The 23,687-nt window shown below is 38.0% G+C and overlaps 1 protein-coding gene across 1 annotated transcript in view; it reads right to left on the bottom strand.

Moving 5' to 3' along the window:
* Positions 1–18,667, bottom strand: part of LOC127413621 (orexin receptor type 2-like) — a 78,256-nt gene extending 59,589 nt beyond the window's left edge. Inside the window, exon 1 of the mRNA XM_051650901.1 lies at positions 18,451–18,667. Coding sequence (XP_051506861.1) covers positions 18,451–18,667 — 217 coding nt within the window. The remainder of the gene's footprint in view (positions 1–18,450) is intronic.
* Between the last annotated feature and the right edge of the window lie 5,020 nt (positions 18,668–23,687).

The following is a 23,687-nucleotide window of genomic DNA, read 5'->3' as shown; positions in this document are numbered from 1 at the left end:
ATAGCTCTATTAAATTTATAATGGGCTATATTTGTGGGTGAGGAAATATCATACATTTTTGTTACAAGCATGGTAGCTTATAAATGTTTATATTTTGTATTAATAGTTTTTAAAAGTGTTTAGAGAACTGTTTGTCATCACAAAAATACCATAGTTTGTTTTATAAAATTCATGTTACTTCTACCAAATGAGGTGCTGGTGCCACCAACTGTAGAACTTGGTGGCACCAGTTGTCAGTCTGGAGTCCTGGATAATGGACAGCCAGCCAGTCATTATCACAAAATATATCCTATCAAGGTGCTTTACAGTGATTTGACCACTAAAAACAAACTAATACACCTACACACATTAATAATGTAATATATTGCACACATTATAGTGATAAACATTGATAAACACAGCTGAAATGTAAAGATACTGTATATATTTTACTTGAGGGCAGTTTCTCGCTTCTAAGACACTTCAAGGAATTGAAGGCTATACGTCCTACAAAGCAACACACTCTGGCAAATGCAATTTTGTTTTGTTTTTCATTATCAATGGCTTATATTGTGAATCAGTCCTTAGTGGTTGCTGTGCACATGTGTGTGCTGAAAAGCCATTGCTACCTAATACATATGTGCCAAATGTTCCTTTTCATTTGACTGTTTATCTGGACAATTTGATCTTTCATGGCCCCTCTCTTATCATTGTTTCCCATAGGATGGAAAAATCACCAAATCTTTTTCTCCTAGAGAGCAAAATGAGAAGAAATGGAGAGCAAATGGAGACTTTTGCTTAGGACTCCTGCTTCTCACATGTTTCTCCTTTATAATTTTCAACAAGATCTCAACCTTTGCTTAGTTTTATCAAGTTACCAAAGTCAAAGATCTCAAAATGAACTCAAATATTTCTCATCAAATTACTTCAAGAACAAATCATTTAAACTCAGTAGTAGCCTTTGCTATGTTTCACCCACTTCACTTGAAACAGGCCTCGCAACAGAAAGGGCCTCACCTTGCTCTTGATTAGCACCGCCCCCCGGCACACGCACACACATACACACACACAAAGTTGACCCTGCATTTCCAACTGGATGACTGATACTGTAAGATCATTTCAAACAAAATTTCCAATAAAAAAGATCCTTAAAATATATGTTTGTGGCAGGGTGGATGGCGGGGCCGGGTCGTGATTACGCACACCCGGCCTCTAATTGGGTTGATTAGCCCGAGAGGGATAAAGACTGACTGGAGACGGCGGTGCGTCAGGGAGAGAGAGTTACGGACAGCTGTCCGACACCTGTGTGTTTGTCTTTTTTGGTTTAGTTTCTTATTAAACTATTATTATATTGTAATCCCTTTACACTGGTGCCGAAACCCGGGAAGGAGGAGGGATGCGCCGTAGTAGAGTTCTCACCACTACCATCCACACCAAAGGAGCAGCCGCGGCCATCCGCCAGAAGACTGAGGAGCCTGGCCGCCTGGAAGTGGAGGAACGGCCACTGACCGCGTGGGGAGGAGGGGCTCCCAACCAACCGCCTGGAGCGGTTACCGCTGCCAGGGGCGGGGGAGACCCCTACCGTACACCAAAAATGCGGCGGGGCGTTCCATCCACCGGGGGCCGGAGCACTGCCTCCGATCCAACGGGGAGACGTGGCTGTCGTTCACTAGAGGGTGGAGGAATGGCCGAGGACCGGACTACGGCTTATCGGAGAACCGGCAAGTAAATTATTATTTTTCTTTCTCTCTCCTCTCTCTTTCACGCTGCCGCTCCATGTTGGCCTTTTCCCTCTCTTTTGAAATGTTTTGTTAATTTGGCTCGATCGCCGTTACAGCGTGTAGGTGCCACCTTTTTTTTTTGTTTGTTTCCCTTCCCTTGTACCCTCCCCTGATCCAGGTAGACGGGGATGACCTGCTGACAGACAGGGCGCAAGGCACGCCCCCCCCCAGGGAAAGGGCCTGAGAGAACGGGGGAGGAATGTGGCAGGGCGGAGGGTGGGGCCGGGTCGTGATTCCGCACACCCGGCCTCTAATTGGGCTGATTAGCCCGAGAGGGATAAAGACCGACTAGAGACGGCGGTGCGTCAGAGAGAGAGAGTTACGGACAGCTGTCCGACACCTGTGTGTTTGTCTTTTTGGTTTAGTTTCTTATTAAACTATTATTTATATTGTCAAGCCGGTTCTTGCCTCCTCCTTTCCATTAATCCCTTTACAGTGTTCCAAATGACTGTTATTTTTGAGCACCACACCTATTAGGCCTCCAAAGCCACAGTGGTTAATAATGATAAAGTCTATGAAGGGAATATGGCAGCATAAGAATACTTCTGAATGGAATGCACCACCATCACTGTCTCTTTAAATGAATCACATCACGTCACTTCGCTAATTCAGTGCTTACAGGCAGCAGCAGAAATGAAGTGCAACCTACCTTCTGGCTCTGAGATAAGAAAAGCAAAGACGTATAGGCACGGAAAGTACATTGATTAGGGTCACGCATTTTTCACGTCACCATGGTTACCGTGTACTAGCCAAACAGAGAGAAGACAATTCCTTAATGAATTAATTTGTCTCAGTTTTATAGGCCTATTACATGAGTGTCAGAAAGAGCGAGGGGTGCCCACAATGCGTTTTGTAGGCATGTTTAAAGTAATGAGTTGCTCGCAATAACATCTAATCACGGTTCATGCAGAACACACATCTTGAGAGAAAGATGCAGAAATTCAGTAGCAGTTCTTCAAGTAAGTCAGGAAAAAAGTATTGATAGCATTGTAGATAAAAGAAATACACGAGTACTGTCTATAAAAGTTGGAACAGTGAGTTATACATGTTCTTAGAAACAAAAGATTATTTAAATTAGTAGACTAGAGACCAGAAACCCCATGAGCTGGCTTTAATGTTGCAGTCAGAAGTTATTTAAAAATGTAAAAAACAAAAAAATCATGACAGAAGCATTTGCACATATTTTGTAGGTAAGTAAAATCATTGTATTTAGAAGGATGGGATGATAAAGTGGCTGGAATAGCTCTGCAGCACTTCAGCATTAGAACGAGCCATCCATTTTTTCTGTTTTATCTGATGCGCCGCAACGGCTTCGTTGATTGTTAAGGGATTGCATCAGGTGTAGACGGTGTTATAAACAATTGCTCTGTTCTGTTGTGTTTTGTTGAAAGTATTACTGACAAATGTATGAGCCATTTAGCATGGTAACCAGTGTTTCTGCCAAAATACCACAGTTACCTTATGAACTGTTGCGTGTTTTCTACACATAAAGCAGTAGAAGGTGTCCGGGGGGGGGGGGGGGGATTTGTTTGGGGAGGGTTAATGCTCAGGTGGGTCAACTTTTACTGCATAAGATTCTCAGTTAAAACTGACATTCATCTGTTGTGCTGTGAAAAAAAGAAAAAAATGAGATGCAGCGCAATCGCAAAAGACTTTCATATAGTGCATCATTTCATCAACAGGTCTGCATACATTTTATAAGGACTGAAGGTGACGGAACCTTATTGTATTTGTACTGATCAAAGGTGGGTAGTTATGCGCTACATTTACTACGTTACATTTACTTGGTACATTTTTGGGGAAAATTTACTTTTAAGAGTAGGTTTAATAGTGGGTACTTTTTGCTCTTACTCAAGTAAATTTCTACTGAAAAATTACTTTTACTTTGTTACAATGGGCGACGTTCCTGTCGTAACATTACTGGTTTAATTAAATAAGTTTTAATAAATTTGTAATTTATTGAGAGATTTCTGAATGGGACTTTTATGACAGTGGAATTTTACAGTTGTGCTCTGTCACTCGAGTCCGCCACTGCAGCTGCAGCAAGCGCTCCAAGCAAACACTTTCTTTCATCACGCAATGCCTTTTTTTAAAACCAAGACATGCAGATATTTCAAGAATATAATTGCAGCTCCAACTTAAAACACGTTGTGGTGAGTTTTGCCGATTGTGATAAGGTGAGCTTGTCTGTGTCGTGGTGATGGTCATTTTCAGGGTGATTATGTAACTATGGGCATGTGACATCAGTTTCTATGTATACATTTTTATATCATTGCTGAACTATATCAGTGCCTACTGTTTATATCCATGTAAATATCCGCGTTAAGTGTAAATGTCTTTTGCTCTGCCTATCGAGTGTGTGCGTGACTACTGGACCGCATCTCTGCGTGTGATTACTGCAAAGCAACTTTGCGTTTGACAGATGCAGCGCGTTTTTCTCATGGACAACAGAGAACAAGCTCTGAACTTAAATAAGCCTAACACGCTTCCAAATACAGAGATGTACTGTACTGAACTAATGATCTAAATCTTTCTATACTGAAAATATTGTAATTACACTGAGCTAAGAATCCAAACAGGACTTTTAAATGCTGTGAAATAGCAAATAGAAGGTTTTATTCAGCATTATATATGATTGGGCCTGCAGAATATTGTTCATGTTTTTCACCATAATAATGACTAGAAACCAGTTTCCAAACTTATCTTTTAATTGACAGATTCATCCAAATCTGACAAGCGTCCTTAAAGTAAAAGTTCAGCCATAAATTAATGTTCTCTCATCATTTACCTGCCCCCATGTTTTTCCAAACCTGTGTGACTTTCTGTATTTTGTGGAACCCAAAAGATGTTAGACAGAATGTTAGGGACTGACAGTCTCAGTCACAATTCCCTTTTAAAATATGGAGGAAAAAAACATGCAGTGAAAGTAAATGGTGACTGAGAATAACATTATGTCTTACATCTCTTTAATTGTGCTGCATTGTAGAAAGAAAGACATACAGGTTTGGAACAACATGAGAGTGAATGATGAAAGAATTTACAATAATAATAATAATTACTGAATTATTATTACTATTGTTATTATTCTGTAATGCATGTTAAATGTATATTATGTAATGGAATATTGGAGATTAAATGATTAAAATTATGTGACAAATGAAAGTAACTAGTTACTCGCTACTTGAGTATTCTTTTAATTGGATACTTTTTTACTCTTACTCAAGTAATTATTAACATCATTACTTCCACTTGAGTAATTATTTTTTTCAAGTAATTGTACTCTTACTTGAGTACACTTTTTGGCTACTCTACCCACCTCTGGTACTGATTTTCTTCTTCTTCATCATTGCCTTCTGCCCAAAAGTGTCTGGTCAGCAAAAATCGTAAGTCATAGGCTTTGTTCACACTGCAGGAAAAATCAGATTTTTCCTCAAATCATATGCCATTTTATATGTATTTTGGCCGAAATGACGATGTCCCATACGGGACGCCTTTTATCTTGGGGTTCTGTATTTTTGAAGAGAGCGAAACATCCCGTATTGAAGGCTTTGTGTCCCGTATTAAAGTATAAAAAGGTCGGACGGCGAGACGAGGACCTGCATCCTGTGATGAAATGCTCAAAATGCTCAAGCGTCCCGTACTCGTGTGACATTTAATACTTTATCGCATTGTGGTTTCTCGCAACCAGTATGGGTTACTGCACCACATCTCTTTGGGTAAGTTAAGCCAATGTCTGTATAATTATAAGAGGTTTGCAGTGCTTTGTGTGTCTTGTAACATATAAATGGCATATGGGTGTGTTTCATTCAGAAGTGATGATCTCTATGTCCTGTTCCCTAAAGACTTTACATTCCACTGTGAGAGTTTTGTAGGGCTGAAATGTGTAATAAAACAAGCTGAACTCACTTTTGAAGTCATTTTTACTGAAAATTCTGTTTGTAATAGTCCTACTGCGTGGCCATCATTATTGTATTAAATTCAAAGTGCCCTGTGAAGACATTAATTATGCCGTTCGGAGCGCAGTATATTTTATCATTGCAAAACCTGACGTATAACAACCAAATAGAGACAAATAGAAATTTGGCAGGATGGTCCCAAATACCCCCACTACTCAGGTGCACACACCCTGACAGATCTGTTCTTTTAAATTTGGCAATTTTGGTCATCTTTGAACCCCAATAATTGGTGCTTCGATTTTTTCCTATCTCCATTTTTTTTTTCTTTTTTTTTTCACAAAACTGAGATCTCAAATTCAACATAATCACACAGGAAGTTGGCATGTTGTTTCCGAGAGTTCCTGTACCCTAGGTTCGGCCGCATTATGCCATCTCCAGTCAGACATTTCTGCACCGGCTCAAGCTTGTTTACCTTCCCCTGTGGCGCAACCAGAAGCGCAGTGTGTCAGCAGTGCGGCAGACCTGGATTTGGATCCCGTTTTGAAACCAGGAAGTAATCTCATTTGCATAATTAGTGACAAACATAATTCGGAGGTTGCATTTTTCCCTCTAACGTTATATTTTTACTCCACTGATGGTTAGTTTTAGCTTTGGGGTTTGGGGGTACAGTTTATAAAATATAAGTAACACTTTATTTTAGGGTTTGTTGAAATACTATATGCTTTCTACATGTATTTCATAATTATAAGCTGCACATTCACACAGAGTACTGAGAACCTATAAAGGATGTCATTTGAATCATACTAGCTATTGATATATTGTGCTTTTAGCTAATAAATTCATTGTTATGACAATAGCAAATATAAAGGCGCTATAAAGGAAGAATAAGAAATCAGCCAATAAAGGTGTAATACATACTTTACGATGCCTAACAAGTCCATAACTTGTCACTTACAAGTGTAATTATTAGTGATGAGTTACTGTCTAATTTCTTATCCCTAAACTAAAGTGTTACCAAAATGTATATTCCTCTTCATTGTATCACAGCCTGTACAGCTGAAAACAACTTGCTTCACTATAGAGGTATTTGTGAGTTTTTTCCATCCTGCTCCCACAAGTTTCTATCCCACACCCGAACGTTCCAGCTGAATTTTAATCCATGTTAACCCACTCTCTGCATGCAATGATTTCCTTCCCAACCGCTCCCGTTCCCATTTGTCTTCCAAAAAAGCCATACAAATAGACAACACGTGGACACAAAGAATGTTTAATTTTTCTGTTATAACTATTATCAGATGATGTGTGAAATGATTGGATTCTTAACACTACATTGACCATTTTCCAGTCCAAGTTTCACATCCTTGATGTCACAGTGTGTCCTCTGCCATTCTTCTAAAGTCCTGTTGACTACCTTCATAGTCTGCTCTAAAGATTGGATGAGTTGATGCACGTGCTGTGCGCACATTTTTGAGTTGTATTTTCTGTTTATTATTATCCAAAAACTTGTCGTAAAATAAAAAATAATGATTGTTTTTGCAATCATTAATTAATACAATTTAAAAAAAGATATCCACATTGTATTTTTCAGGCTATTCTATGACCACCCAATCTTGTCCACAACTCATGGAAGTATCGTCCGCTCTCGCCATCAACTCGGAAATGTAATCCCACACCGCAAGAAATAAAACTGGGTCCCGCGTGTCCTGCGTGAGTTCTGCAGGAATGCCGACCTCTACTTCAGAACTCACTTTTGGCGCCCCTCTTTGGACATTACACCCTGAAAATGGAGCTCACACGTGCCCATACACGCAACAACACTTACCGCTTTGGCCACTTGGGCAGTGTTTCGCATTTCGGTAAGAACAGACCGATTTTAGTTAAAGAATATTCAACCTATTATTTCTGATTTCAAATTACATCTCCTGAGCTTGAAAGAGCAACGTCTGAGTTAAAATTTTCCTCTGTTCTTTTGTGAAATGCTTGAAACTACAATGAGAGATTTCTTTCTTTTTTTTTTTTTTTACTTTTTTTTTTACTTTTTCACTTCCAACACTGGGAGACTCTTGGGTCTTTCAGAAAGCTGAGAATGAATGAAGACACAGCTGCCATATCAGCCCAGAGGACGCAGTAGAAGTCAAGGTGATGTAATAACCTGCGGGAGGAGCCCTGAAGCCCCAGGCAATAAAAACGCTGCCAAATGTCCTGGTTTGTCTGCCAACTTTCCCATACCCAGAGGGGTATTTCCAGTGGTCCATTCCCAATCCTAGGTAGCAGGTGTCTTGAACAACAATACAGTGCAAGTATGAGCATATGGATATTGGCGTGCTCTTACCTGGATAAACTGGATTTTCCCTTGAGGTTAAAGGAGTTTCCAGTTGATCCTTTACAAAGCCCGCCTAATTTTAGTAAGTGTTGTAGTCCACCACATTATCAGAAATGTTTTTGCTATCATATAATTTCATATGTTAGTCTGGAAGTCCTGTGTACTTGGGTAGTTTTAAACAGAATTTTACATAAATGATCGAATAATACAGTTAAACAAATGCATGCTTTTCATGCTGTGGATTTAACTTTATGTCAGCACTCATTCTCAGATGAATGTTTATATAAAGGCTGTCGATTTAACACATTAATTCAGTGTGATTTATCATATAAAAAATAATACATTAAAAAAACACAATTAATCATGCCACTGTAATAAGGTATTTTCCTACCAACTGAGCAATTGAAGCTTGAAGTGCCACCTTCATATTTTTGCGAGTCTCAGTCAGCAGGGGACACTAAGTGCAACTCCAGCTGTACAGGCAACAAACCCACAGCTGATCAACAAATTACAGGCTCATGTTCAATGATATGGAAATAAACCAAACAATATATTGACTTCTGAAGCCACTTTTTGTATTGTCTAATCAATGCTTTACTCATCTGCCACAACAATGTAATGTATTTGAATTATCTGTTATATTAATATATAATTCTAAATGAACATTATTATATTTGTTAAATATTACATTTATAATTACTTTGATTGTATGATTATATAATTGGATAATGAATTATATTTATTTGGGGGCCTTTCCAGCAATATTGATATGTGATTAATTTGATTAATTAATCAGGAACATTTTAATCGATTGACAGCCCTAGTATAAATACATATTTACAAGCTCCTTGTCTTTCACGCTACATAAACCAGGGTTTCATCTACAACTGTTTTCTTTTTGGTTGCATTCTTTAAATGCAAATGTTTTTTGGTGTTTGTCTGTGTTTGTTGGCATTGTGTTGGCATTCTCAAATAGCAAACTGCTTGTGAGAATGTTCAGCTCTCACCTATTGAAATAGTATGGTTGTCAAAAGACACATCATACACTCTATACATACGTATGTGTATATATATATATATATATATATATACAGTATTGTGGGGAAATTACATTGCTGTGGAGAACGCTGCTTACTCATAGAGCTGTATGTATATGGGAGTAAAAAGTATACTGCTTATACTGTGCATTAAAACGGAAACTGCATTTTCTCACAATAACACGCTTTCATGCAATAAGCAGCTTTCTGGTGTCCATGTAAAAGCAGTCTATTATAAAGGCTCTGATACACTCATGGGAGTTCTTCTTTGCTTTTTTGTTTTTCTTAAAGCTAGAAAGAAGGTTGAAACAGCTGAGCAACAGTATGCTGTTTGCAACAGTTGGACACCGGCCATGCCGCTGAGGCCGGCGTTTAGAAGAGCAATGAAATATGATATACACACTGACTACAGTACATATAAAACATTAAGTAATGTGATATTAAAATGTGTTATCATTTACTACATGTCTCATGAATGGAATGCACACAAGCTGATTCAACTACTCGACAATGATTTAGAGTAACATATTTGCTGTAGATAATGTGTAATTTGTCATGTTTACATTCTGCGTGTACATTGTAGCGCTAATGCTTACATGCTGTATGTAGCAATAATATGCACCAGTTACCATCTGTTATTATATTTTAAAAGATGTTGCTGTCAAAGCAGGTGGAGCACCGGGTCACACCCCCACCAACAGCAGTAAGAAGGTGTTTAACAGCTGGCACGAAGTTTTCTTGAAAGTTCACGTTGGCAATCTTTTTCAGTCCACCACAATGAATTCAAAAACACCTTTTTGGCTCGATTTTGTTTGAAATTACATGACACTCGTTCTTCGATTTCACTAGAAGTATATTGGTGCTTAACTGATCCTGATTCATATTTGCTGATGTTTTTAATCACGTCACTGTGTAATTTAAACCAAAATCACATTTCATTCCAGCCCTTCAAAATATATTATTCATTCAGTTTTTTCCACTTTATGAGCAAATTATACTGAAAATCACCAAAATGCATTCCAAAGGAATGTTCTGTAAAGCTTGTTTGAGAGAGCTGAGTGAATTGGCACATAAACCCACTTGATTCACCAGGCAACAGATGCACGGCGAGACGCATAGGGCATTTTCAAAGTATCCTCTCAGTGCTAATAGATCTGACTCTTATCCTATTTCTGTCTCTTTCTTCTTTTTTTCATGTCCTCATCACATGACCACCTTGTGATGTTAGAATATCCCCTGCTCCACTAGTTTGATGAAACCCCCACAACACATCTGTGCTCTTCCAGCGAAGAAAAAACTAAAAGAAAAAAGAATATCTTCTGACACTTATCAAAGCCCTGCAGTGCCTCTGCGACAGAGCTCTCACCCGCCAGATCACTGCATATTTGTAAGATCGCTATAAAATGATATAGGTGACCCTTAACAGGAGAGCAAAAAGGAAAATAGTTTTTCATACAGTAGAAAAGAAAAATCACAAATGAGAACTTCAAAATTTCAGTTGTTTCTCCTGGAGAACACTGAGATTATATCTAGAGCAAATGAAGACTTTTATTCTAGCTTCTCATATTTTTCTCAAAAGAAAATTTTTAAGTAATCTCACAGTCTCCTCAAGAGTAAAATACACATTAATGGTACACTGTAACATCAACACTGTTTCATTTATATCACTTATTTGTTGAGATACAAATCTCAAACATGTTCTCCATAGGCAAATTGATTTGATCAATTTACTTAAAAACCTTAAAAACAGATCTGTTAAATGGCGTACTGTATGTTAAATTCCTGATGATGAACTACCCTTCGTGTGAATCCTGAGGAGAAAACATCCACCAATCAGAGAATCATGGCAAACAAAGCGTACCAAACAAACTCTGCAGTGACCACCCACTCGCATGACGCACTGTAAATGAGACAATTGAGTCGATCTCCCTACACTCTCAAACTACTTATTTATTTGTATATAAAATTAAATTAAATTGTTTTGATACTTATAGTCAACAACTTTAAATTAATAGTTTTATATTTTTCCATGGTTTGCAATTCAATTACATCATCCACAGTGCTTCATGGGATTGTAGTTCATTCCTTCATGAAAGATGTTTAAGATAAAAATGTAAGTTTCACAGCATTTAGTCCATATCTGTTAGCTTTCAGGTCATATATATACTAGTGTAGGCCTACTTCTAAGCATTGACAAAATTAGTTAAGATATAAGCATTTAAATATCTGGTGTCTCTCTTCCATCTAAAAACACTCAGGAAATGTAAAAGCAGCGTAGTTCTAGCGGGAAGACTATCAGCTGCATATCATCGCACAATTAGCTAGGTAACTCCTAGCCAATCACATGTAAGCCATTGCTTTATAAGTCTGCTAACAATCTATCACATTGCTGTTTCAGTGTGCTAACACGGCAACCTCCACCACCCCACCGCCACAAGTTGAGTCCTGTCCTGCATGGGGGTAGGCTCCTCACCCCTGCCTCCTATCTCCGGCAGGATCTGATGGTTCCGAGTACAACAACTTTGGACCGCCAGACAGGGCTTACGCCAAAGAGAGACATTACATTTCTGTTTTATATTCATCAAATAAATGTAATCTAAAACTTTACTAAAATCTGTGAGTCTTCCTTATAGAACATCCATGATGTCACATAGAAGTTGAGAAAGCTTGTCCAATCAAATGCTTTCTAGAACGACTCACTGTGTTTTAACTGGTGCTGATCATGCCTTTGTAGGGCATTTCAAAGGAAGCATGTAGGGTCATTCCAAACAGATTTTCCAATAAGAATCGAATTCTGCCTGACCATTATCAACTTTCAGTCCTATGTGCATGGTAACAGTTTGTAATATTTGGTTAACCGTGACAGTTCATGAACGGTTATTCTGTTATTTGTCGGGAGCCGGGAATAAAAAACGTTAATTTCCATGGATGCGTCAAACACAAACTCAGATTAGCAGGGAATAAAGTGCACAGTTAGCTATGAGCCTAAATAGCACAATAAACAGATCTTCAAATGATTAAATCACATTAAAGTCGAACAAAAAATAATCTCTCTCTCTGCCTGCAACATAGTAAGCTTATTCTTAATCAATGGAAAATGCATAACTCTACCCAGACAGATTCACTTTCCATAAGGCAGCAAACACTACGGTTTATAATCCTCTTCAGGATGCTTTTATTTTAATTTAATTTAATTTTTATTATGATTTAGCATTTAACTTGTGTAATTATTGTCTGCACACAAAAAAAGACTAACCATTTATCAAGCGCTGAAACTTTGCCAGGTAAAAACAATCTGGAATCATGTGTATCAGTCACATTATGTCCTCTTTGCAACCTGAACTTCATCAGAATGTCGATTTGTGACACCTGAGCTGAAAAAGCTTGATGCAGCATAACTAATGTTGAAACAGAACACGTGTCTTGAGATGTTTTTTAAATATTTAAATTATTTTTAATTGAACACAGTGTCTAAAATGTGATGGCCCTGCGAGGTTCACTGAAAAAAGTGAGATGTGGCACAACGATCAAAGACACCGATCCAGTGCTTATTTACATAGAAAAACAATTGAAAAACAGCACAGATGCACATGTGAAAAGCCCGTAACTTGTCCATTAGCTGTAACGCTGGGTACGAGGAGTGGAAGAGAGGAGACGCAGGAGTAGATTCTTTCAATCATTTAATTATAATCGTAGGAGTAGAACAAACGCTGGAGTGGAAACAAACGCTGGAGTGGAACAAACACTGGAGAAGAACAAACTATAAAATCTAAACATCAAAAGTTAACACAACGTAACACTTCATAAACACAACGTAACTGTCACAGTCTGTCTCCCTCACGTTCTTCAAGGACTCTTATTTTGAAGTTTTCCTCCGGACTACATCTCCCATGTTTCACTGCCCTCATCACTTCCATCTGTTTCTTATTATCCTCACCTGTATTCCATTCCCTCATTAGTTTCTTTTGTATAAATATCCTCTAGTTTTGCCCATTCTTTTGTCAGTCCTTGAAGTGTCACGTTGTGTTGATGAAGTGTTTTGTTGTTTTGTGATGTTTAGCTTAGTTGTTTGTTCCACTCCAGCATTTGTTCCACTCCAGCGTTTATAATTAAAGTACTGAAAGTACCTACTCCTGCGTCTCCTCTCTTCCTCTTCCACTCCACGTACCCAGAGTTACAGAAGGACTGACCAGGAAAGAATACGGATTCGCCTACCTGCTCTTCCAAATGTCCTCCTCTACTCCAGCATTCCCACTTATCCTCCTCTCCCAGAAAGCCAGACCCCGACGAGCACAATACATTTAGTCATGGAGCTGACCAGTCCTTTAATGGAATTATTTAAACAAGACCTTCCTCTCCTGGATTACACCGCCAAATTCTGTCAACTCGTCAATTCCTCCACTGTCTCGGACCCCTACCTCTGTGCCATTTATGGAATGGGCCTAAACTTCCATCATCCAACAGCCTTTCTGCAAGTGGAAAATCTTCCCTTTTTAGAATTTGTCTGAGCCACACTGTCCCTACATCTCCTCTCAGACTGTGACAACAGCCTATTTGAAAAACTGACCCGAACCTGGCCCAATCCTGTAGGATTGTCGGGTACCGTTGGTTGAAGACCTCTATACACATGCAGAATAACTGAATAGTGATTTTGGTATCTTGAATACAGGTGGTGTGCATATCTTTATTAATAACGCGTGATTTTGGATTGGTTCAAAATTAATAAGGACATATAATTTGCAATGTCAGACATTGCTCTAAACTATTCTTCTGTCTATTTGAAAAATCCAACCAAATCTGCCAAGCGTCCTGTAGCGCATAAAGGTGAACGTAGTCATGTAACTAGTGTCATGGGGGGCCTCCATGGTGTACCATGGGCCTTTCAATTCTTAATCCGTCCATGGCTGGACATGAGGAAAGTTGCTGGAGTTTATTTAAATTTTTTTGTGCAGCTGGACATTTCTTAGGATGTTCATGAGTAAGTGTTCTTTATTCTGTATGTTAAGTGTATTATAATTCAAGACTTGTATATATGATCTTTAACTCACTTGTTTTCCTTTCATCTGTACTGGACTTGCACAACGGCTCCAACCTTGTCGTAAGCAAAGATGTGCTGTGTGTGTTGTTGGGCTGGTTATGGATTAACATTGTTAGTTCATTGTTTGGTTCTCAAGTCTTTAGAAAAGTTGGCCGATACTGAGATCACTTCTCAATTTTCCCAGTTAAGTGGCTCTGACATGAGCATGGAGGAAAGAGGGATGTGTGTGTGGCTGTAAAGCCTATTGGCTACTTTTAAAAATGAGACGAGTCATTCGACAATGCTTGCCCCCACTTCCTTTTTCAGTAGGAAATGCATCCCAACCATATCGAACTGCGCTCATCAAGGCACTTCACTGGGACTTTAAGTACATAGTCTTGTATTTTGCTTCAAATCAAAGTTTGTAACGTTGTGATTACTCTTTTATGAAGGATTTTATGAAATCCCCCTGTAAGAAATTAATGGGGATAATACTTTCTGAACAAAGATGGCTGAGACAACGCACTGTGAATGTTTTATTAAATTCAGCCAAACAAATTGTGTCAATGACTTCACTTTCTTAAGACCAATCTGGATGTCATTTAGAAATAAATTTGCCATTAAAAATGTCTTTCTTGGACAAAGTTTCTCCATTTACTGAGAAATGAGAGCAATGGAATAAATGTTATAACCTGTGAATGTGGATAGATCAAAGACATTGTAATATCTTTGATCACAAAATATTGTAATATTGCATACAGTATACCCATACTGATGCACATTATTTATACCAGATATCCCACAGAGAAACATTTTGACATGAAGTTTGTAATTTCTGTGCCACTAGCGGCACCAAACAAATCTCAAACTCCTAATCTGCTATTGGTCAACCAATAGGTAGCCCTGATTGGTTGAATCAGTCAGTCCACACAAATAGAGCTGCGATGGGAGTAAGGTGCCTCAGGTTGTTCTTGGCATGGTACTCAGCCTTACAGGCTCCATATGGTTAGAATTATGGTGGGGGCAGGGTTAGGCCATCTGCTGCCTGCCAGGAACAAACTGAGGCTCCTTTGTACAATGGCAAATAAGAGTGCAACAGTACCTGCTCAATTTTTCAGCCATCTTGGTTCCAGATGGTTATTTTTTTCCCATCGACTTTTTATAAAATCCTTCATAAAAGACTTCTCTCCTTCATAAGCCATGAACCAAACCAACCAGCTCCAAGGTGAATCAAAACATTACAAACTTTGATTTGAAGCAAAAAAGTATACAAAAAAATAAATAAATAAATAAATAAATAAATAAATAAAAAATAACAAAAGACAAGACTGTGAACTTATAGGAGTCATGACATGGGTAATCAAATTTTCCTTGATCTTTTGACATATAAGAGGTCATTGTACTATAAAAACCTACTGTAAGTTTCAAAACTGAAAACTTCCTCCTTAAAAAAAAAAAAAGAGGATTTATTAAAACCAGGCTGTTGAAACAGCTCGTATGGAATTTGTGGAACTTGTGATGTCAAAGGGACCAAATACATCTGCATATGACTGTCTCTTCAGCAAGACATCAATGCCTATTTTTTGTCACTGCACCCTTGGCCCCGCCCACTGGAGCTCACAGTCAGTCACACAGGTGAAGAGGAGAGAGGGCCAGTCATGGGAGATTCATCTACACCACAGGACACCTTCAAGTGCCTGTCTGGATTTAAATGTTTTTCTACACTAGATGAACGGCTTTGACAGTTACCATGCATCTCGCGCCTCTTTTAAAAGACGCAATGTCAAGTTATAACTCTAAAAAGGAGACCTCCATTCTATTTCATTCAGCTGCACTGTGTCTTGCTGTTTTGAAGGCATCCTGGACCGTTTTTGCACCCAACTGTGCTATATTTAATTGTTGGTCTTTTGTAAACACGGACGATGGACATCTTTCAATGCATTTCCGGCGATGCACGCCAACTTGGTACAAGCACAAATTTTAAAAACATGTCTCATTCTGCTGCTGCCTCTGACTGGGAGAAACACATGCCATTCTGTGTGTAAACAAACATGGAAGATATGAGATGTGAAGACCAGTGTCTCTGCTTTGGCCTGTTGAAGCACCCAACATCACCGTGGATTGTATTACGTTTGCGTATTCAGAACATTTCAGCATGGATTGTATGTTTTTGGCTCATACCAGCGAAGATTGCTTGTGAAAGTCACAATTAGGTTTGCAAAGGAAATGTTATTGAAAGATGCGGCAGTTAAACACTACCGGACCCGTGAGTAAACAGTTTCATTCACAAATGTTTCAAATGTCATGACTGTTTGATAGTTACTGTGCTGTACATTTTGATACATTCAAATGAAATGTGTTGGGTGTACATTATGTGTTAACCCTTAAATGAAGTTTTATAAATTATAACGTAAAGCTTGTTCATTTTCTTCTGACTGAGTTTCAAATATAGCTGTATTTGAGGGGCTGCACAAAGTTAGCCAATCAAAGCAGTGGGCGTTAACATCGTTAATTTTTGAGCAAATGAGGAAATGGACTACAATCCCATGAACCATTGTGAATGACATGATCAATTAAAAATAATGAAAAAATATAGAAACTATTGATTTAAAGTTGTTAATTGTGGGTATAGAACAATATCTTTTCATTTTATATGTCCAGATACATCCAAATATACAAATTCTTTAAGAATGTAGGAAAAGCGACTTTATTGTGTCATTCACAGTGTGTCATGGGAGTGGGCAGCCACTACCGAGCTTGTTTGACGCAATTTTTTCACAGCAATTCTCTGATTGGTGGATCTTTTCTCTTCAGGATCATATGTAGTGTAGTCCCTCACCAGGAAATCTGCTATTAAACACAATTTTTAAACAATGAAGTTGAATTAAGGCAGATTGATGGCTTTAATAGAAGCATATACCATTGATTAACAACCAGGAAGCTCACGTAGGTCTCTCTTTAAAGGTTTAGAAGTTATCCTTAAAACTTAATTTGCCTATGGAGAAAATAAATGGGATTTTTAATTCCGGATCTCGACTGTTGTGATCTATCCACCTTTTTCCTGAACGTGGAAGTGTTCCACGATTCGACTGTTTTCAATTTCTGGTCTCCAGTGTTTTCACTCACATCGGTATATATTCTTATGGATGATGTAATGTTTAAGGTATTGCATTTGTAAAAAACTGTCAACATGCCGATACTTCACAGAGTTGAGATGACCATTTTTTTATAGACCGTGCCTCACCTGAGTGTGTACATGACATGAAGCGATGGTCAGTGGTAAGTTACGTTGATATCATTAATTATTCTGAGTTGTTATGACAGCCAACAATGGCACAAGTTGAGCCTGAAATTCATTTTTATAACAAGTAACACTTTTATGGTTGTTGTCCTTCTCTGGATCGCTCATTTTGGCAGTTTTTACTTGGTGTCTGGAGACCAGAAAAGCAAAAGAGGCAATTAGAATGGTGCCGCCCAGTGGTTGCTCAAGAAAACGGTGGATAAACTGACTGCACTAGGTGACTCCAGTGAAACTGAAATTACGCACTTTACGTTTAAAGTGAATAGCACATGAAAGAAATGATTGAATAACACTGAGTCAAGTTAAATTTCAAAAGACACACAGTTAATATGCCAAAATCAAATATATAATATCCAAATCACTGAGGGGTTTGATCGTATTTCTTCATTCCTGGAAAGACCAAATGTCTAAACTTACATTGTGAAAAGTGTGAAAAGTCAAAATTCTGTGCCATCGACATAATCCACAATACAATAGCACAGCGTCACAGTATGTTTTCTCTTTCATCCAAAATCCTTCAAATCAGACAGCATAAGCCATCACATTGCATTAGGCATCTTATACAAGGCAATGCAATACTCCTGAGGATTTCATTTTAGAGCACTCCAGATATAAATCATTTAATTAATTAATTAATTAATGTCAATGCGTTTTAAGAGGAACAACAGCTTTATTTAAAAAAAAACAAAAAAAAAACAACATTTTGTTAAGGTTGTAGATGTGGTTAACAATGTCTGCATATATGAGGAGGCTAAGAAAGACTATGCAAAATGACTAAATTCACAGAATACCAGATATGTCATCAACATTACCTGCCATTTGCCAATTAAAGACCCAATTGAAATCCATTTCTCTCTTTTTTTTTAAATTTTTTAACATTTTTTTATTTTGAATCTTTGAAACTTTGAAGTGCTGAAATTGCTATAGTTTTATACAGAAATTATTATTACTGCCAGAGAAGAGATTTTATTACCTAATAGCCTATTGAATTAAATTGAAAAAACATGATCCCAAAAACTAAACAAAGAGTCCAGTCACAAACACAATGGACAAACCTCTAGTACTGTAAAAGCACTGTACAGTTATACTGAAGTCACTCATGCGCTGCAAACTTACCCAATGTGTTTCCGATCAAAGATACGAGAAAAACTATGATATATCCAGCAATGAGCACCCATTCATATTGTTTGGGATGCAAATATTCTCTCCAAATGTACTTGAGAAGTTCATCTTCTTCATCAGTGTGCGAGTGCGTGTACATTTCCGTGGAGTTGAGCTGCTGCGCTGATGTTAGACAGTCATTACAAGCGTAATTAACGGTGATCCCGGACATCTTGCGCGCGCTCCCGGTCTCGCTCTCCAGCATCGCGGATGACTGACACTTCGTGAATGAGGCAGCGCGCGAGAGAGCGGGGATTAATCTGAGAGTTGGAGGGCGCCGTGACGCATCATAGACCTCTCAGCCTATAACCAATTAGTTACCAAGACTGAAGAGCGTTTTGAAGTCGAAGATGAACCTACAGACTTAATCAAGCACAAGCTGCATGCTGCTTTATATCTATGTGTATATTTATTCAAGTATAGGTGTCACGCGTATGCCAAATGATTCCCTATAGGAAAACAATTTGATCTGATACAGTGTTATTACGGTGTTATTATGCAAGAACGGTCGCTGTTATCTTTGATTCGGTTTAGATCTACCAGGATATTTTTTTATTTATTTTTTACTAGGAATATAACAGGATTTTTTATTATTATTATCATTATTCTGAAAATGCAATTTTACTGTTACTCTTTGAAAAAAGTATTGCATAAAAATAATTCAATTTTAACTGGAGTAGCAAATTTAATTGTTACAATTATTTGTAAATAACAACTGCATATCCCCTTTAATGGTGCATACTCTGTGTATCTCATGAGGCTGCTCATTTTTATTAATGCGTCAGGCGTATGCCATATTATAAATCATTCTCAAACACGGTGTAAGATTTGATCTTATCTTAGTGTTATATTACAATGCAGTTATTATGCTGAATTTCCTGAAAGAAATACCAGCGGGTGATTCTCACGTCAAGAAAATGTCCTGGTCTATCAATACAACAACAACAACAATAAATTATCTTTTTCATAAAAAAAATTTAACCGACCGGACCATTTAGATTTGTTTTGCATTGTGACAATATTTTCAGGACACCTAAACACATTTACTGCCCCCTCCCCCACCCTCGATTGTCATTAGGCCTACTGTAATGCGTCAGACTCAAGATGCTTTACTTTTACTATTCCCACTGTTTTCCATGTAAATTCTCATTACCGTAACAAAATCTGGGAGTATTACCATGATGAATACATTCCAATTTAAATAATCTATTTTTATTTTTTCCCCATTTTACTACTGACAACTTCATGATGATCATAATTTTTTCACATTGTGGTAATGAGAAACTGGCATAACTGTCAACTGGGTTGCAACTAAATTTGAATGTTTCATATTATCGAAATTTGAGTTATATATACATTATTTTCAGTTTAGGGAAAAAAGCTACAAAAACATCAATGATCACCAAATTTTAATACTTTGTTGTCTCATAGGTCCACAAGAGGGTGCAACGAATACATAAAAAACAAACACCGGGTTATATTGAGCATTTACATCTCACACTCTGCCTCACCACGGTAATGGCATGTATTTGAGTCCAATGGTGCAAAAATGGGGCTGTTCAAACCAAGTAGGTATAGCTGCAGGCCAGAGACCTCCAAAAGGGGGTAGAATATCCAAAAAAGGGCGTGGTTACTCCCAAAGGGGGTTGTTCCAACTCCAAAAGGGGGCGTTACTTCCACTGTCGGTTAAGGTTAGGCAAAGGGTTAGGTAAGGGGCTCCCTATAACTTCAATGGTGATTTAAAGTGACCGCCCCTTTTTGGAGCAATGCCTGCAGCTATACCCCTCTCGTTCAAACAGCACGCTAGATGGACAGCATTTTTAATAAACATTTAAGACCGCACACATTTTTGTGCTAAAAGCTAGATGCAGCGAAACGCATATAACAGAATTCAGGTGTCTTGAGGCATGCCTTAAAAGTTGACCTTTTTTACTTTTCACAGTGTATTAAAATTAGTCTGCGCTTCTGAGCAAAAACCTGCAAAAAAGACGTCCGACCCAAGCTAGGGTGCATTATGGTGTGCAGACCGACGACACAGGGTGCACAAGAAAATATTTGTAATGGCAGAAAAAAAATGTCTTTAAATAATTTACTTGTTTAACAAAGTCTACTTGATATTTCACATGTCAGTGTTTTATTGACAAATAAATGTTTACATTACAAGAATTACTGCAAATTATTGGTCCTTTCAACTCATGATTACAGAGCCTACTGCGTCAAATAGCTCCGCCTATTTTCATGTAAGGTTCCTAGTGAAAATTCATTTGTTTATAAATATTAGCCTTCTACTGCATATATACCTAAAAAATGAACACTTGGTTAATAAAAAAATAAAAAAAGTGATGAGTCATCTACAGTACTTCAGCATCTTCTGTGGAGATTAGCATCTACTAAGACAATGAATTTGTGACGAAAACAGATCGAACAGAGGATAATGAAGGGGCTGAAGAGGTGGAAGCAGAGAAACCCAATAGAGATCCATAGGGCAAGAGAAATAGGCTTGCATTTGAAAGCGAGAAATTGTCAAGTAAGAAACGCAAGTATGACAGTTGTTTGGATTTTCATGGCTTGGTGATCCAGATAGTCCAAACCTGTAATGTGTAGTCTGTTGCAAAGCTTTAGCCAACAGCAGCCTCAAGCCCTCATATATGGTCTGCCATTTACAAACAAAGTTGTCACTTACCAGACATTCCTGCAAGGGAAATTAGATGAACTGTGATTAAAAAAAAAGAAGAAGAAGAAAAAAGAAATCCACTCCCATTCAGGTTTAGGGTCTTCTGAAAATTTGCAGAGAGGTTTATATCTTGCAAGCTACCACATAGCTAAAAAAGGCATATGTCCCACACAATTGGAGGAAATCTGTGCTTACCTGGCTGTCGCCAAAGATATGGTAAACTGTATGCTCAGGGAGAAAGCTGCGAAGACGCTGGACAGAATCCATAACTCTGAAAACACAGTGGCTTGTCACATACTGTAGACTCAATATCTTCTATCATCCTCAGCCAGCTAATAAGCAGATTAAAGAACAGAGATTTTTTCCTCACTGCAAGTCAATGAGTCAACTGATTAAGCGAATCTTCTGGTGTAGTCCACCATGACAAGGGAAGATATTTTTAATTTAATGGACAGCTTTTTCAGAGTGAACAGAATTGATTGGGAGTGCTGCATTGGGATTTGTACAGATGGGGCGAAATCAATGACAGGGTGGCATAAAGGGCCAGCAGGTCTCACACGAAAAGTTGCATCAGTAGTTTCCTGGGTACACTGCAGCATCCAACAAAAGGCCCTAGCTTTGAAACAGATGAACTTTTGACTGTACTTAATGATGCCGTGTAAAATGTCAACTTCAATAAACCTCATCAGTTAAATTCACAGATTTCTTTGCACTATATGAAATGAAATGGGCAGCAAAAATTAGACAATTTAACTGCACACAGAAGTGCGCTGTTTATTGTGTGGAAAGGTCCTAGCTTAGCTTTTTGAGCTCAGATCCGAAGTCCAGGAAAAATTTAGCTGGTAACCCATTTCACTTGTCTTGTCGAGATCTTTCTGATTTATAGCATAAATATTTTATTATTTTCTGATACAGAGTGAAACATTGCAATTGGTTATTGTAGGTAAAAATGTGATGTTTAGCTATGATAGGGTGATGGGGTGCTTGACAGATGTCAAACATTATAAAGGGGTGTACACTTCTAAAAGTTTGGAAACCGCTGGTCTAGTGCATGTTGTAGGAAAACAATGGAAAAATAGTGCAAACAGACACAAAAAGGGTTCTGTGTGAATGACCTTTTGCTGCAAGGTGGTGATAAGAGAGGAAGAAGTAACGTTCAAAGACCTTAACAAAAGTTATCATCAGTGCTTGATGTAAAATTCCAAAGCACACTTTTTGCATTCGAATGTGCATTTTTTTATCTAAAATTTGACAAACATTAGAATTTAAATTGTCATGAAAACAATGTTACGATGAAAAAAATCTTAAGGCCTTAAAAGCAGGCTTCATTTTCTACATACAAATCTAATTTCTAATTATTTTCTAATTTCTTTTGATTTTTGAGTAAAAAAGAAGCAGGACATTTTCTTGGCGGTTTTTGTAAGAATCACCCCAGAATTTGTAATGTGGCAAAATAAAGTTTTAACCCTTGTGCTGTGTTCGTTTGTGAGTCACACTCGTGGTGTTTGCGGGTCAAAAATTAATCAAAACTACAAAATTGCTGAAATGCATTCTTGTAGGAACTTTATGACATGGCTGAAGCACGTTAAGCAGATGCTTAAATCCTATGCTCTCAACGACTAAGTATGGTGGCATATCTGCAGCAATAAATACTCCTATGGCATTCGTTATCGCTTTAGCTCTGTCTGAGCTTGCAGCGAGAGGCTGCTTGAACGCCGTGGCGAGACGTAAGATCAAGTGACACATGTGGATGATGTCACCATAAATGAGTCATCATGTTAGCTGTGCTTACTGAAATACCAATCTTTGGTGAAACAGAGCTGGCACACAACCTTCGTCCTGTTCACTACTTGTTGCCCAGTATTACTGTAGTATACTGCGAAACATAATGCTCCCAAAAAACAGATTTTAGAGGCGGCGGTGGGTCTTCAGTCTCTGGCTTATTTAAGTCCGACATATTTTGTTTAGTTCCATCACAGTTGGGAAAAATAGCAAGCTAGCTAGTATAAATTTCACATGCATTTATCTGATCCACTGTTTCTAGTGTACCGTCTGGCGCTCTGCTCTGTTACGTTTTGGTTCCGTGTGGTCCCGTGTTGCACCATAATCTTTTTTCATTTTAGTTCTACGCAGTTTGTGTAGTTCGTTATATGTTGTTTTAATATTGGTTTCATGCATGCTAAGATGTGTTATCATTCATGTGACTGCATGTACCATACCGAAGGCCCTGTATCCATTCCATTTAGCACGTATACATGTACCTTTTCAGCCTTGTAAAAACACAAATTTTACTATATAGACCTTATTTAGCTCTAAATTACACCTTTCATTTTCATAGAAATTAAGCACATTTTATGTTGTCTTCACTTCAATAAAAACCTTACTTTCAGTAAATAGAGTGTCAAAACATCACAATTTCTCATGCATTGGGGGTCTATTGTGACATCTACTGGAATAATAATAATAATTTAAAAAAAAAAGAAATACATGAAATAACAACTGTGGTCAGTAGATGGCT

The sequence above is a fragment of the Myxocyprinus asiaticus genome, chromosome 23, assembly GCF_019703515.2.
Source record: "Myxocyprinus asiaticus isolate MX2 ecotype Aquarium Trade chromosome 23, UBuf_Myxa_2, whole genome shotgun sequence".
NCBI classification, from domain to species: Eukaryota; Metazoa; Chordata; class Actinopteri; order Cypriniformes; family Catostomidae; genus Myxocyprinus; species Myxocyprinus asiaticus.
The sequence above is the reverse complement of the archived record's forward strand: the minus strand, read 5'-3'. Positions and strand labels throughout refer to the sequence as shown.